The sequence below is a fragment of the Macadamia integrifolia genome, chromosome 2 (genome assembly GCF_013358625.1).
Source record: "Macadamia integrifolia cultivar HAES 741 chromosome 2, SCU_Mint_v3, whole genome shotgun sequence".
NCBI classification, from domain to species: domain Eukaryota; kingdom Viridiplantae; phylum Streptophyta; class Magnoliopsida; order Proteales; family Proteaceae; genus Macadamia; species Macadamia integrifolia.
The window spans coordinates 2,896,124-2,911,498 of record NC_056558.1 but is presented as its reverse complement, the minus strand read 5'-3'; the positions used below and the strand labels follow the sequence as shown (position 1 = coordinate 2,911,498).

The window sequence follows — 15,375 nt, the reverse complement described above, 5'->3', positions numbered from 1 at the left end:
AGGAGATTATGCTTGGTGGTGAGATAGATTAATCCATCTGAGCTTCAGCTGAAATATTTGAATTCTTCAAAATTGAGCACAAATTATTTCCAAGGAATGCATATCCTCCCATGCTTCCTTGGTCATTCAAGAAGTTGAGGTACTTCAAACTCTCCAATGCATTTTTTCAGGGCAAGTCCCCCTTATGTAGTAATCCATCCAGCCCGACTCATCTAAGTCTTTCTGGTTTGGATTGGTTACCTTTTCCATTCTTAGATTCCTTTCGGGTTATATGTTGAAAACCAACACTGGCTCTTGGTCTCTCCTAGTATTGTAGCAGATGAATGGTTCCAAATATGCAATAAGATTTTCATCAAGAGTTGAGGCTGCATGCTTCATCTTGTAATCTACTGTAACGATTTCGGCGCCTCAATGCCCAATTGGTTGTTACATGTTACAAACCTTGCAAATGTTGATCTTAGCTCCAAACCGTTCAATCTAAGCTTTTCTTATAAACTTCAAATGGAAGTGCCAGGACTTTATGAACACTAGAAAATCTCTACAAGTTACAGGCACTAAAGATCTATCATCAACAACATATACAGTTGGTGAGGTGGGTGAACTTGTAGATAGTTTGTCTGAAGATGCTACTTCTGGGTTTGAATAACCTAAGTGGGCATCTACCTAAATCGATTGGATGCTTCTTGTTTATAAAAGAACTTGACTCCCTGGGAATCAAATAAGTGGGTCTTTCCTGAAAGTTTTCAGAGTTGGTCTCTTTGGATCTCTCTAGGAATTCTTGGGAGGGAGCTATTCCACATCATTATACGAAGCTCACAAATTTGAAAGAGGTATCAGTATTGATATCTTCATCATCTTAAATAAGTCATTAGTTTTGTGTGAGACAACAATAGGTTCCTCCTTGTGGTCTCAACTGGTTGGATCAGTATATATCAGATACCATACCAGAATGGTTTTGGAAGTTATTTAATATCTCTGCCTTGGATCTCTGCAACAATAGACTGCATGTTGTCAGGTCAAACGTGGAAAACATTTGCACCAAGCAAGCTTAAGAATTTTCAAATTCTATGCAATAAATGCTTTGGCCAAATATTTCAATCATTGGCAGAAAACTCAAGCCATCAAGGGCATAATTTTGCATACATGTTGACTTGGAAGAAAAATCTTAGCCCAAACACAAACTCTTAACTCATTAATGCAGATAAGCTTAGAGGATCACTATGTGATTAGGATACATTTGGTACTTCTCATTTTGAATGTAGATAGTGTCTGATGTCCCTGCTCTAAACATTTACTAAAAATTTAAGGGCTTGATTATCCAAATAAGAAGGCATGAATTTGACAGCTTTCAGATCTCAGAATGCTTTCTTTTCGTAGAGAGCCAAATCATGAACACCACCTTCAGCTTGTGCTGCTCCTGTCCTCACCTGCAAAACACAGAAAAGGTTACAGTTAAACTATATCAATCCACTACCCAGCAAAACAAATAAAAAGATAAAAATTTCTACCACTTGCTAAGCTTTATGAATGGTGCAATCATCCATTGAAAAAAATGGAAACACAAAAACCAATCCAAATTATCCAATTATACACTTTTTGTTTGATCCTAGCTTTTTGAATTCTCAAACTACTGATTCTTTGGCTTTGATCCTAGTTCCGAAACTCACCATGAGACCAAACTTGGATTCATTTGCATATTTCAGTTCCTAGACAGTAGCATTTACACACACACACCCCCCCCCCCCCACAAAAAAAAAGAAAAAAAAGGGAGAAAGAAGGTACTATCATAGCCTCATGCTAGAAATTTGGGCTCGTTACCCGCAGGTTTGTAAATCTGCCAGCAACACTTGCACTAAGTGCAGTGCACAAGTCGTCCTCAAAATTAAAGCTCCATCACAGGGTTCGATGGGACAAATAACTACAAAATAGGCTTGAAAACATTCTCCGTACCACTATATTCAATTCTTTTGCAAGGGCACAAAAGAGGCACCGAATTCAAAACAAAGTCAAAGCATTAGTGCTGGCTGCATTCTGTGGCCAACAAAAAAATGGCTCCTTATATTATAACTTAGTTGAGACAGAAAACATCCACTTTGTTCCTGCATGAAGAAAATGTTTCATTGGGATCTAAAAGAACATTGAGCAGTAAGAGAATACATTATGCACATAAATTGTAACCTCTAAAATGTACAAAAACAACAAACGCACAACTGTACCTCCAGCCTCAACACCCCAGTTTTTAGAAGGTTGTGAGCAGACTGCACAGACAATGCCCCAAGATCCTGGAATCCTTGCTTGACAGCGTGCATCGTGTAAGGAATAAACTTCAATACAGAACCTTTATCTGCTACAGCTCCTACAACTCCCTGAGCCACCTTTAACTTAGATGTATCACCCAGGTACCGGGCATCACTTCCCTTTGTCATGGCTTCAAGGGAACCCATACCTCTGTACTTCTTAATTCGACGACCACCCTATTAACATGATGTCACAGTTCACAAAATAAGAGGGCAGGTACATACAACACTAGCAAAGAAGGGGGAATATACATATGTGAATGTATGCACATATAGCATCCAGTTGTACACTATTAGAAGTGTGAATGTGACAGTCATTGAGGCAATTGGTGTAAGTTTTGCTAGCAGATTCATAAACCAATCCGTTGAAGGACATGGAAGATAATGTGGCAACAGACTGGTCCAAATAAATTAATAGATTCAGTATCCAAGATTCCTTAAGGAAGCCATTGACAGAGTAATCTCGGATAAGATACAACCAGTGACCATTTAATGCAAGAATGCAGCAATGAGAGAAAACACCAAGTAATGCTGTAAATCAGCAAAGTTACAGCCTTTTGGCCCAGCCATAGGCTTCCTTAAGGGTCACATTTATATGCCTCCAATAGGCCTGTGTATAGACTTGAATAGGACTATGTCCAGCCATAACGTTCAGCCATTACACCATTTGTCCTCTAGCACCTTATCCATCCATTGCCTAGAATATCATATCCATCTCTATCCCAAGAAGCCCCTTGATCATTTAAACCCTTATTCTTTTATTATTATTTGTCCACTAATTCCTTATCCCTCACTATATCAAAAATGAATTTCTATTCAATCAATGCAAACCAGCATTGATGTGGGACTACCTATTTGTGACACTCAATCAAAGCTAATGAAGGAAAGACATATCAAAGCTAATGAAAGGAAATACATGTCAGCACAGATTCTAGAACCAATTTAAACCATATAATAGAACCAAAAATGAAGTTCATTGACAAGTGAAGTTACCTTCTCCCACACCCCCCGGTCCCCCCAAAAATAGGCATCGGTTAGATTCAAGGAATTTGATGAACAGCCTAAACTGACTAGAAACAGTCTCTACCCCTTCAAGGGGAAAGATCTTTGGCAAGAGAGGATTTCCTAAGAGAGGAAGCCATATGAAAGCAGAAATTTTGTAAAGCATACCTTGTAATAAGTAAAAATTATTCAGCCAAAGAAAAGTCAAACCATTTTAAAGAATTTTATACTCTTAAATTTACCATTAGCATAAAGGAAAGCTAATTAAGTCAAATTGGAGGAAAAAAGTGTTCGAAGGTAATATTTAGAGGGGAAAAGATTATGCAACACTACCATAGAGTAAGGGAAAACATCATTAGTTGTTATAAGCAATGAACTGTTCATATTAATATAGATCATAGAGTGAGTTCCATCAATCACTAATGAACCTGATATTCGTAAGCCCCAGGTGCCTCATTGCTGCCAGCTAAGAAACTTCCCATCATAACAGTAGAAGCTCCCAACACCAAAGCCTTGACGATATGTCCAGAGTTTGCAATACCTCCATCCGCAATGACAGGCACACCACTTTTCTCAGCAATGGATGAAACTTTGTAAACAGCTGTTGCCTAAAAATTCAAGCAAGAATATGTTTAGTAAGCTAGTGCAATGAAGTGCCAATTTCTTAGTAAGTTTTTTAACAAGATATATGAATTATCTGCACAGTAAAGTAACACAATTAATAGCATTTTAGGCCTTTGTGAAGTATATTTAGAATTATATGGTATACAGGTAACTACTCTCAGTTTTCAGATTATCTGCCAAACACTTGACAAATTCATGCATGAATTCAGAGCATAAGCTAAAGAAAGGAATAATGTGCATCTTCCATAGTGAGGAAATACAGAATTAAGAACAATCAGTCAGAAGGTTGAAAAAGTAGTTCAAGCACATGCAGATCACTGTACTACAATTCTACTGATGTGAGCCTTTGCAAGAAAAAAAAAAAAAAAAAAAAAAGGCACTAATAGGTTCTTTTAGAACACTTGAGAGTTATTACAAACAAAATTTCACACAATAGCTTGGGCCATAGGCCATTATGTTTTACCACGTAAATGATGACTGAGAAATTGGATACACTATTTAGGACAAGAGATCGTTGTCCGATCGTGTGGCCCCTGCACCAGCATGGAGGCCAATGATAGTGTGCGCAGAGGCATCAACATAGATGGAATTTTTTATTTCACTAGGGGCATGATGGTAATTTCGCACGCTCGTGTCTGGGAGCAGGAGCCACGCGACCAGGCAAAGTTCTTTTTCCCTACTAGGTATTATTAAGCACTGGCTCCACTAAACAGCTTTAATACTCTAAATCATCACTAATGGGATATGGTTTACAGAAAACTGCAACCACACAAGAGCACAAAGAAATGATCAAAGAAAATATGGAATCAAGCAAACAAGGCAACATTGGAAAGATGAGGAAAGACATGCATGGATTGGATGTGTGGAAAAACTAGGAATGATCATATTAGAGCTGATTTGGGAGTTGCTCCGATACATGATTAGCTACGAAAAAGTCGCTTGAGGTGGCACGGCCATGTTCAAGGGTGGACTCCATCACAGAGGAGTGATTTGATTCAGATTGAAGAAGCTAAAGAGCCAAGGGCAGACCTAAAATGATGTTGGGAGAAATGGTGAGGAAAGGCATGCATAGTTTAAGCCTTATGTCAAGTATGACCTTGAATAGAGCTGATTGAAGGGTAAGGATCCATGTAGCCGACAGGCTGAGTTGTAGTTTTGGCTCTTATTACAGCAAATAATGGACAAAAGTTCTAATATTGATCTCGTACATAAGGACTAAAATAGAGCAAAATTATCTACAGCTGATAGTGCCAATTTCAATTTTAACAAGAATAATAATTTCAGTTTCAGCTGAGAATATTTTTAGCAGCGTGAGTAGGAAAAAACACCCCCGTGTGAGTGGCCCCAACGAGGTAAGTGGAGTCGAACACAGAACCACACGCTTCCTGAGGCGAAGGTCCCTTGCCAACTCGGCTACCCCTTGGGGTTGTCAAATATAAGTCCTTGATCTTCATAAATTGAATAGGCAACAATAAGAATGCAACATGAAAATTTTCATAGAGTTATCATAAAAGCAGATGTAATGGTCAAACTTTTATTAAGGGGGAAAAAAAGCAAAACAAAAAGGACTTGTGAAGGCAAGATCACTGTGGTGAGCCAATTGATCAATGAAATCAGAACTAGATACCAAGAAAATATAAAAAATAATGGCCACTGAACTGAACCAAGACGGAGGTCAAGTCACTTAATATCCTTACAAAGAGATTTACAACATCAATATTTGATTACATCATCAGGTGATGATAAAGGAAAGAAGTTACCTGACCACGCCCCACAGCACAGACTTCCTGAGTGGTGCAAATGGACCCAGAACCCATCCCAACCCTCAAAGCATCTGCCCCAGCCTGGATCAGATTCTGAGCCTGATAAGCTGTTACAACATTACCACCGATGACATCTAACTCAGGATACGTCCTCTTCACATACTTGATCATCTCTATTTGATAGATCGAGTTTCCCTGCGAACTATCCAGAATGACGACATCAGCCCCAGCCTTAACAAGATGTTCCAACCTCTCCTTATCATGTTCTCTCGTCCCCATTGCTGCCCCCACCATGAATTCCCCATCTCGGCCCAGTGAAGGAAGCCCTAATTTTGGAAACCCACGAACTCTTTCCACATCAGTTGCTGTAAACAAATCTACAACCTCACCATCCGGCTCACTCACTAAAGTTACATAATCAAGTTTTTTTTCTGCTAAAATTGCAGCAGCTTGCTCAAATGTATAATTTGAGGGAGCTGAAAATGGTGAGCCCAACATATAATCAGAAACTGGAGCTTCTTTTTCAGTTAAGCTCTCCCAATCATATTTTGCAACTACACCTAAGAGCTTTGATTTTGAATTCCCTGACTCAGTAACAAAAATGCAAGGTGAAGGTACAAACTCATCAATGGAATCAATTGAATCAGAAGGTGACTTAAAAATTGGATCTGAGATGAACGGAATCCGACGGGACTTGGCAGCTCTTATTAATGCAGCTTGTTCATGAGCAAGGTTGTTGTAATGAATAATGCCAATGCCACCCAGAGCAGCCATTGCAACTGCCATGGAGGATTCAGTCACAGTATCCATTGGAGAAGAAACGCAAGGGATATAGAGGTCAATATTTTTTGTCAGTTTTGTGCTTAGGTTGACTGAGTCAGTTGGGAAATCAATGTAGTGAGGAAGGAAGATAACATCATCATAGGTATATGAATATCCCTGGTTGAAAAGACGATCAGCTGGGAAACCATCTTCAAGCAAGACTCCATCCATAGCTCTGAAATGAACCAAAATCCCAGAACTTGCAACTGGGGCAAAGAGAGGTTACCTCAGGGGTTTTAGTGGGAAGAATTAGGCAGACCACAAAGACACAGCTTGGTAGGGACCGGGTAGGAGGGGGGGGGGGACACTTGTGAAGTACCTGCAACTGATATAGAGTTTTGTCCCACAAGATCAAATAGATGAAGAAACTAGAGTGGAGGAACTATTAGCCAAAGGAATGTATGTAGTCTGCTGCAAAACAATAAGAAAACAAAATGTTAGAGAGGTTCTTTAAACCAAATTTGTTGACAGTGAGAATTAAGTAGTAAAACAAAATCAAATGTTGCACAAGTAAATACACATGACTACACGAGTTCACATATCTCATTTGGTAAAAATTAAGTGGGAAAACGCTTTCTAGTCTTAAATAACATCTATGGAAGATCTAGATAATTGCTGATGCCTTTCAAATGGAACTTCTAGATTGGTGTAAAGAGCAATTTGCATAAACCTAGCATCGAATTTCAACCAACAGTTTTGACTGGCATAAATCCAAGTCACTGAAGACTGATTGTAATCTTAAGCATCCGCCTCCAATGATACTTCCACATTCAAACAGTATTCTATTCTCTAACTTTGCAAAAGTTCAAAATACCTTGTATGATAAACCCTTTTGCAGTGAAGGCTGTGTATGAAGAAAATTAGAAAGGCATACTCTCTCCATTACATCTCTAAAGACTATGCTCCTACAAGTCTTCCAGGAGATCGAGCACACCACTGATCACGAGGAAGCCGCCAATCAAGTGATGCAAAACCCAGATCACAAAACTCTATTTGGGTTCGCTATGGGCCCACCCGGATACTACACAACTCAAATAATCAAATGGATCACAAATCTGCAATAAATAGAAATCAAGCCAACAAAGAAAAGGAACAATTCGTGGGTAACAGTAAAGTTGTATGAAAGGGGTAAACTTGGAAGTAACTAAAGGACAGTAGTGAAAAAGAGGTAAAGAGAAGGTTAATTTCGGTACTACAGAAATAAAGGTAATCATGTCAGAAGGGGGGGAGACATTAGGTTGTCTTCAATCTTAAGTCACACTAGGAAAGAAACCAACTGCAGTAGCAGCACCTTCAAGGCTCCAATGCATCAAACTCCTTCACTCTTATTCTATTTGATCTGAGGTTTTAGGCATAGGTTGATCTCTTCACCCTTATTCTATTTGATCTGAGGTTATAGGCGTAGGCCTTTGAACCCCAAGCAGCCAGAAAATCAGCAAGTGTGAGGAGGGTATTAATCTGTAAAACCAGATCTAGCAGTAGCGTTGTAGTAACCTGGTTTGCAGGTTTTTGATTCTCACAGCAAAGGTCTTGATGGGAGCAAAAACCCAGGAATTGGGATAAATAAGCAAGTAACCAGGGAGATCCCACAGTTTCTTTACTAACTAGTATTGCATGCATAGTTGTCACGGCACAAAGGCAAACCAAGGCGCTGGAGGGCTGCCTAAGCGCTTAGGCAACAAGGTGCCCACCTTAAGACGAACAAGTGTTATTTTTTATTTTCACTATTTTCTTACATTATTTAGTATGTTATATATATTTTATATCATAAAAAATCAACATTAAGCCACATCAAATCATAAAAAGTCAACATTAAGTGATAAAAAACCAACATTTAGAGAAATACTTTTGTTCTATAATAAGTTTTACTGGTCAAATGATTTTTTGACATGAGACTTTTGTATTAGGTATAGCACAAAACCAGCTTTCCAACATGTTTAAGATTACTTAAATATGAGTTGCGATGACAAAGTTATGTTCCGGTCAAACTTATTTTAAAGTGCGAGAATGCTTTTAAAATCGTCTGAATGAAAATAATTTTAAAGACATCAAAACAAAATATTATTTTACCGAACTTTTGGTTTTTAGCAATGTTTTACCATGATAAGATTTATAAAATTTTTAGAACTGAGAAAAACCCCAGCATTTGAAAGTTGAAAATCGCCCCAACAACCAAAAATCCAATTTCTGTTCTTGGACTAAGGGGTTAACTTTTTTATCTTTTTAGAATTTGATTTTTAAACTACTTTTATTGGATTCAAATAGGAGGTATTTGCTTATTTATGAATAATATCTTAAGTACTTAAATAATATTTGGCATAAATAAGTCCAGAAATATAAGGCGACATGCAGTGCAATAAGGTGACAGTCGCCTAGGACCCAGGCAAATTGCCTTGACAACTATGATTGCACGCAATAGCATAATAACTTAACAGAAGAAAAGAAAGAATAGGGGATGAAGAACACTCCTACAATAGGAGATTCTGAAAGACAGGAAAGAGAGAGACAAAGGGGGGGCCACTAATGTAGAGCTAGTTTAAAATAGGTAAATAAGCCATAATAAGATAAACACCCCTCAACCAATATTAGTCCTGATTTCAGACTTGGGGACCAAGTAAAGCAACAACAAATCCTAAAAGAAGGGTTGAACTGGAACTCACAAGTGGATGGATGTTTGGACTGTCAAACCTGGTCAAAGAGCCCACAGAATACTTCTGTAGGTTCCTAAACAGTGGCTGAATCAGACCTGAGAAGGGATGACAGAACCAACAATCGTCCCTGACAGATTTAAGGTTTCAACAGAGTATGGGAGAAATCCTGCGGCTTCCTCTGGAGGGCTTCAACAGTCCTCAACTCCTGATCAAAGATTGTCCCTGATGACCTCAATAAAACCACAAAAGGCCTAGGGCAAATCCCTGCTGTTCTGGGAGATATTGAAGAAATCGATGGACAAGAAAACCGTGTGAGTTGGCTTGCCTTCGGTCCACCCTTTTGGCTGCTTTCAATCTGAGTTGTATTGGCACTTTTGAACTTCAAAATAGATTGGATCAATCACTCTCACACTCTCTCACAGACTGAAACAAAGAAGAAAATAGAACAGATGGAGGGTTGAGAAAGGATGAAAGAGAACAATGGAATGGGTATCTCACCCCTTAGGTTTTGAGTATCACACCCCTCAAAGGTTTAGGCATCTCACCTCTCAATAACAGCCTTTCAGCCAAAGAGTATGCACTCATTCATTAATCAAGTCTCCCTCAGTTACAATCAGTTAGCCTCTTAAATAGGCACAGCAGCTCCTTCATAATAGAAGGTTACAAAATAGGAAACTAACAAGAAGAGGAAAGTAAGTAACTAGGAAACTAACAACTAAAACATTCCTAAACTAATTACTTGTCTAACAAAAGATTCTAAACACCAAAAAGGTAACAAATCCTTGAAGAAATAACATGAACAGTAACTTCTTTTATTTTCCTCCAGCTATATCTTTATATTAAGGCAAGATAGCGCTCAAACTGAAATCAGTAGATATTTTCTTGAAGATTCTAACAGTTGTTGCTGCACTTCTTGAGATTGGGTCGATGGACAGAAAGGCTGCTGCTGAGCTGGCCAGAAGGACCCAAAAAGGAAACCAAATCTGGGCTGCAATCTAGGCTGAAATCTGCTGATCGATGGGGGACCCTCCCCTATTATTCTTCTTCTATCAATTCTTTATCTTCTCTTAATTGTTCCCAACCTCTATTGTATGTTTTTCCATCATTGTTCTTTAGTTTTTCTCGGTCATTCCATATTACCTTCACCCAATCTGTATCTTATTTTCTGTTGATCATCTTTACTTCACCCTAGTTTTAAGATCTATTTAGCCTTGGCGTGTTATAGAGGCTATAGTAACTCCATTAACTAATAGTATTCCCAATTTGTTTTACCATAACTCCAGATTAATATTATTTCAATATATTCGAAATTATTTAAATTTATTTATTCAGAATTAACTTCTGCAACCAGGCGCAACGGTTACATTGCGCTACTGCAACCTGTTGGTTGCAGGTTCAAAACTGGGAAACACCCTCTCCTGCAAAGCAGAGGGTAAGGCTGTGTACATATGCCCCTCCCAGACCCTGCAGTACCGGAAACCTCATGCCCTGGGTTGCTCTTTTTTAACTCCTTCAGTTAGGATTTGTTTAGGGTTTCTAACCAACTTACTAGGATGATCTTTTGTTAATTCTGTTATCTACGTAGAAGTCTATCAAGTACAGAAAACCTTTTAAATCTGCTGACCTTAACTTACACAAAATCGATCTGAAACATGTAAATTTTCATTGGGTATCCGTCTGACACAAGTAAATTGAATAATCCAATCCATCTTACTGAAGTGGTTCAGAGGGGGTGGACGAAGTTTTGTGATGTTAGGACCTAGATGTGTATTTCCTGGGTGTCAAGGAGTTGGGGGGAGGGAATCATTCTGTTGCTTTGAGTGTTGACCGTGAAATTATTTGTTGACATTAGCCACCCTAGTATCCCCTCTTTCTCTTTTCATTTTTTTCTCTTTGCTTTTGTGGAGCTTCAATTCCACCTAAATATACAGCACAACTCAACTAATCCTTTTCCAAACTAGTGGGGCCAGCTTATATCCACCTAAATTATATAGCTGCAATATGCTTTCAATCACTTTATAAACATTTTAGTTACAGATCAGAAAGAAAGAAAAGAAAGCAAATTTCAAACATACAGCATATTCAGTATCTGTATGTCATCCTTCAATGCGTTCCTGTCAATTGATCTAATGACACAGGAAAAAAGATAAAAGAGAAACTTTAAGAGGAGAGAGATCTGGCAAAACAAAGGGACACTTTCTGAAGAAATATGTGCGTAAAATTTTTCAATATTTTAGGGAAGAAAGATTTGTATAAAATTTCTCTCTATAAGAAATTGATGTTTGACCGATCTTCACAATCTTGAGAATGTTCAAAGAGAGCCAAAGCGTAACATTCACCAAGACCAGCTTTCTAATGATAGCACTTCTACAATGTTCAGACTTACTAACAAACAAGGCATTCATAGGATAGCAAACTAATCAATCTCCCAAAAAATTGCTAGCACCAACCAATAAATAAATTAAAAAAAATATATATATATATATATATTTTCCCTGAGGGGAGGAAAGCCCTTGGGTGTACACAATGCCAGAGGACCCGTGGAAATGTGGATTATTCTCCTTCTAAAGTTGCAGAAGGGGGAAAAATACGATACTTCGAGGATTTCCCATAGAGAAACCAAAACCTGTAAACTTAATTTGGTCCTCATTAGGAGGGTGCCAAGCTATATTTATAAGAAAAACAATGAAGATGACAATGCTTCAACTCTCAACAGCTACCAAGTATTAAGAACTTCAGACTCCTTCGTAGAAAAAGTCAACGAGCATCATTGGTTATGACAATGATGAGATGTCGAATCATATCAAAAGTATGAGCAGTTTAGCCTTTTATTTCAAAAATCTCAGTAACCATATGCACCAGAGACTGGGGTGAATGAAAAACAACTGCAAGAATCTGCCAAAATCTGAAAGCAATCTACGATCCAGGGTGTTAACAAAGTCAGGACGTTAGAAGATTGGGAAAAAAATAAAAGGAAAAAGCCAACCGTGATAGCTTCCTGGTTTGTATACTTATCTGTGCCATGTGGTCCTGTGGAAGGATGATGGGGTGATTCTAACCATTGGATTTCAGGAAATGGTCTAGATTGGCCACATGCCAAATTCAGAGCCATGTTCAATCATTTACAGTCCGATGTATGCATCCCCTCATTCATCCATACACCCTCTTGGTCATCCAGAATTTTTCAATGCTTCTTTTCTCATGTGGCAAACTCCGTTTAGGCTGAAACTTGATATATGAGTAGAAGACTATGGGATCTACATGTACACCAAATTTCAGCCCCATACAACTCAGCGCATCGCAAAAAAAGTTTGGACAACCAAAGATTCCTTCCTTGTTTGGCCAAACAGAAAACATGTTTATCTACACATCCACTTTCTGGCACACAAGATTTTTTAATCTTCAGTTTTAAGGAATGTGTGCAATATTGAATTTTTTTTTTTTTTTTTTTTTTCAAAGCAAGAATAAGTGGAAATCAGAAAATTCTAATACTTAACCATACACATGAAAATTTTGGCAGAGATCGATTTATTATATGGCAGTCAGTATGAATGTTTATTATTTTCATGTTGCCCCAAAGAGAATTTATGTATCATAGATAGTATCATAAAAATCAAAGAAATGAGGAGAAAAGAAAAGTATACATTCCATACTCTTTCAGATAAGATACTTTGTGTTGAATAATATGTACCATAATGAATTTTCAATGAAAAATTATCTTGAATGAAACAATTTCTTACGTTCAAGAAATGCACATGTCAGAATTTAGGTGAATAGAAAACCATAATCTCTACTCCATTAGACAATAGCATCAAATGCTGAATGCTCACTCAGTGTATTGTATGTAGAGAACTAAAACATTTCTTTCCATAAAAGCATATGAGTCTCTATTATGTGTTTTCATTTTTTATGTGTTTTCAATCAAGTTGTTGGTTCAGTCTTTTGTATTCCTCAACACAGATTCTGGTCTAACAATCTCCTTACGGGTTATGCATAATTATATAATTTACTTTGAGTTGTGTTTTGAGTCAAATTCTTGCGGATCCATGTAGCTGACCCCATTTAGTTGGGATCAGGCTAAGCTTTGTTGTCGCTTGAGTTTTGTTTTGAGCAATGCTAGAGAAGGCCACTGTATCAAGTTAAAGAAGGTTTCATGATAAAATGCTGGTGAGGGAGCCCAATCATCTATGACAGAATGGTCATATAAAAAGCTGAAGATCTCAATGGACTATATATTGACCTGATAAGAGGAGAGGGAGAGAGAGAGAGAGAGAGAGAGAGAGAGAAGAAATGAAAAATCGTATCACCCTTGCCATTGGACCACACTAAAAACAGCAGCAGTGATTTCTATTGAAGGTACCCAGTTTCAAAGAAACTCTGGTGAGCTTATTTAAAAAGGGGGGAAAACCTTGACCTGAAAACCAGTATAGCCAAGCTATTCAGAAAGGAGACAGCAATGCATCTAACCTATTATGCAATCCAAAATCTTGCTTCCAGAGCCCTCACTGGGTGTACTCATGCTGAATCCCAGCAGAATTCCTCAATGTCTATCTCCACCATGTAGATTTATGTACATCCTGGGGAAAGAGAATGGATAGAGGGCAGACCACGGCACAATGGTAAGGTTGCTCAATTGAGACCTAGTGGTCATGGGTTCGAGTCTGGAAACAGCCTCTCCACGAAGCGGGTGTAAGGCTGCATACATTGTCACCCTCCCTAGACACTGCAGTGGTGGGAGCCTCGTGCACTGGGTATGCCCCTTTATTGGGAAGCAGAATGGATGCCAGTGGAAGACAGGGACAAAATGGGAGGAAGAAATTAGAACAAAATCCCTACAAACATCATATTGATGTTTCCTTGAATAAATTTAAATTGCTTCAAAGAAAAGCTATGCTTTTTTAAAATGGCGGACAAATAAAGATCACTAAGCTGCAGAGAGCATCCAACAGCAGTTCAATCATAATTGATGAATCCTTTCCGCTCCAATATATGAGTTGAAGTCAGGATTTTGTGCAGACCTTGAATCTACCAATTTGTTTTAGTCAATCTACTTCAAAGAAGTCTCTTTTATAATAAAAATCACAACTGAGTTCAGAGAAAAGCGAAAAAAGTAAGAAAAAGGCCCATGCTCAGAGATTAAAGAGAGCAAGAAGACCACATTGCAAGCTCTGCAACATCTGATTCAACTATTAATTTAACAAAGAACTCATGCGACATGGAAGAAGTAGCCCATACCTCGGTAGAAACAAATGCAGATTATACAAAATCATAATGAAAAATAACAAAATTCATATATAAATCATCAACAAACCCCATAAGTGCAGAAAAGACTCACCTTTGAGAGATGCTTCAGTTGATTCTTACTCAATCCCTCCTCTAATTATTCTTCTTCTTCTTCTTCTTCTTCTTCTTCTTCTTCTTCTTCTCTTCAATCTTCTTCACAATGGAGGAGAGTAGAGTGGAGTCTGGAGTGGAGGGTAGAGCACTATGGCGTAGCCCTATGGGTTTAAAGAGGATAGTGCAGAAGTTGGGACGAGAGAGAGAGAGAGAGAGAGGAAGAAGGTGAATAAAATACGAAAATGGCAAAATCGTAAATCGGTTATAGACTTGGGTAAAAAGTTGTAGATGGGTAATATCGTTTCAGTATCGGAAATTTCGGCCGAAACGTGTAACTGATTCTATTACTTTTCTCCCAAAGTTCCAAGTCATTCTTTTTCTAATTCTTTTATTCTTCTCCCAAAGTTTCAATTAAACAAACCATTCATATGAGTCATTGTCCGTGGAAAGTGAGTCAAAAGCCACTAAAACTTACGTCGAACAGGTGGAGGAGAGATTTTGGTGGAGAATCCACTCCACTCCTGAAGGACAAGGCATGAATCCGACATTGAAAGCACAGTATACCTTCTTGTACTGTACAACTTACCTTCATAAAAGGATGGCCAACCAAGATATCTTTACACCTCCACCCCCCCCCAACCCCCAAAAAAAACAAAAGATCCCTACCTGGTCGTGTAGTCCCTGCACCTGCACCAATGTGATTTTCACCGAGCAAGAGATGTTTACCCTAAAAAAAAAATGGATAAGAGATCCCCACCTGATCGTGTAGCCTCTGAACCAATGTGGTTAATGAAAGAGCTTAAAGGATTCAATAAAGATGGAGTTTTATGATTTTACAAAATCGCACTATCTTGTGTATGGGCTTAGGATTCACATGAC

The 15,375-nt window shown here is 38.3% G+C and overlaps 1 protein-coding gene across 3 annotated transcripts; it reads right to left on the bottom strand.

The window, feature by feature from the left end:
• Positions 1-1,080: 1,080 nt before the first annotated feature.
• Positions 1,081-14,708, bottom strand: LOC122072049 (inosine-5'-monophosphate dehydrogenase 2-like). 3 transcript variants are annotated; one of them, XM_042636575.1, is made up of 5 exons: positions 14,495-14,707; positions 5,684-6,919; positions 3,728-3,907; positions 2,217-2,474; positions 1,081-1,427 (listed from the first exon to the last, which is right to left on the bottom strand). In XM_042636575.1, exons 2-5 carry the CDS (start codon positions 6,677-6,679, stop codon positions 1,356-1,358), a joined length of 1,506 nt encoding a protein of 501 aa, XP_042492509.1. In that variant the 5' UTR covers positions 6,680-6,919; positions 14,495-14,707; the 3' UTR covers positions 1,081-1,355. The 3 variants fall into 3 exon arrangements, with proteins under 3 accessions (XP_042492509.1, XP_042492507.1, XP_042492508.1); XM_042636573.1 differs by lacking the exon at positions 1,081-1,427 and adding an exon at positions 1,887-2,099 and having other exon boundaries at positions 14,495-14,708; XM_042636574.1 differs by lacking the exon at positions 1,081-1,427 and adding an exon at positions 1,887-2,099 and having other exon boundaries at positions 5,684-6,916; positions 14,495-14,708.
• Positions 14,709-15,375: the final 667 nt, after the last annotated feature.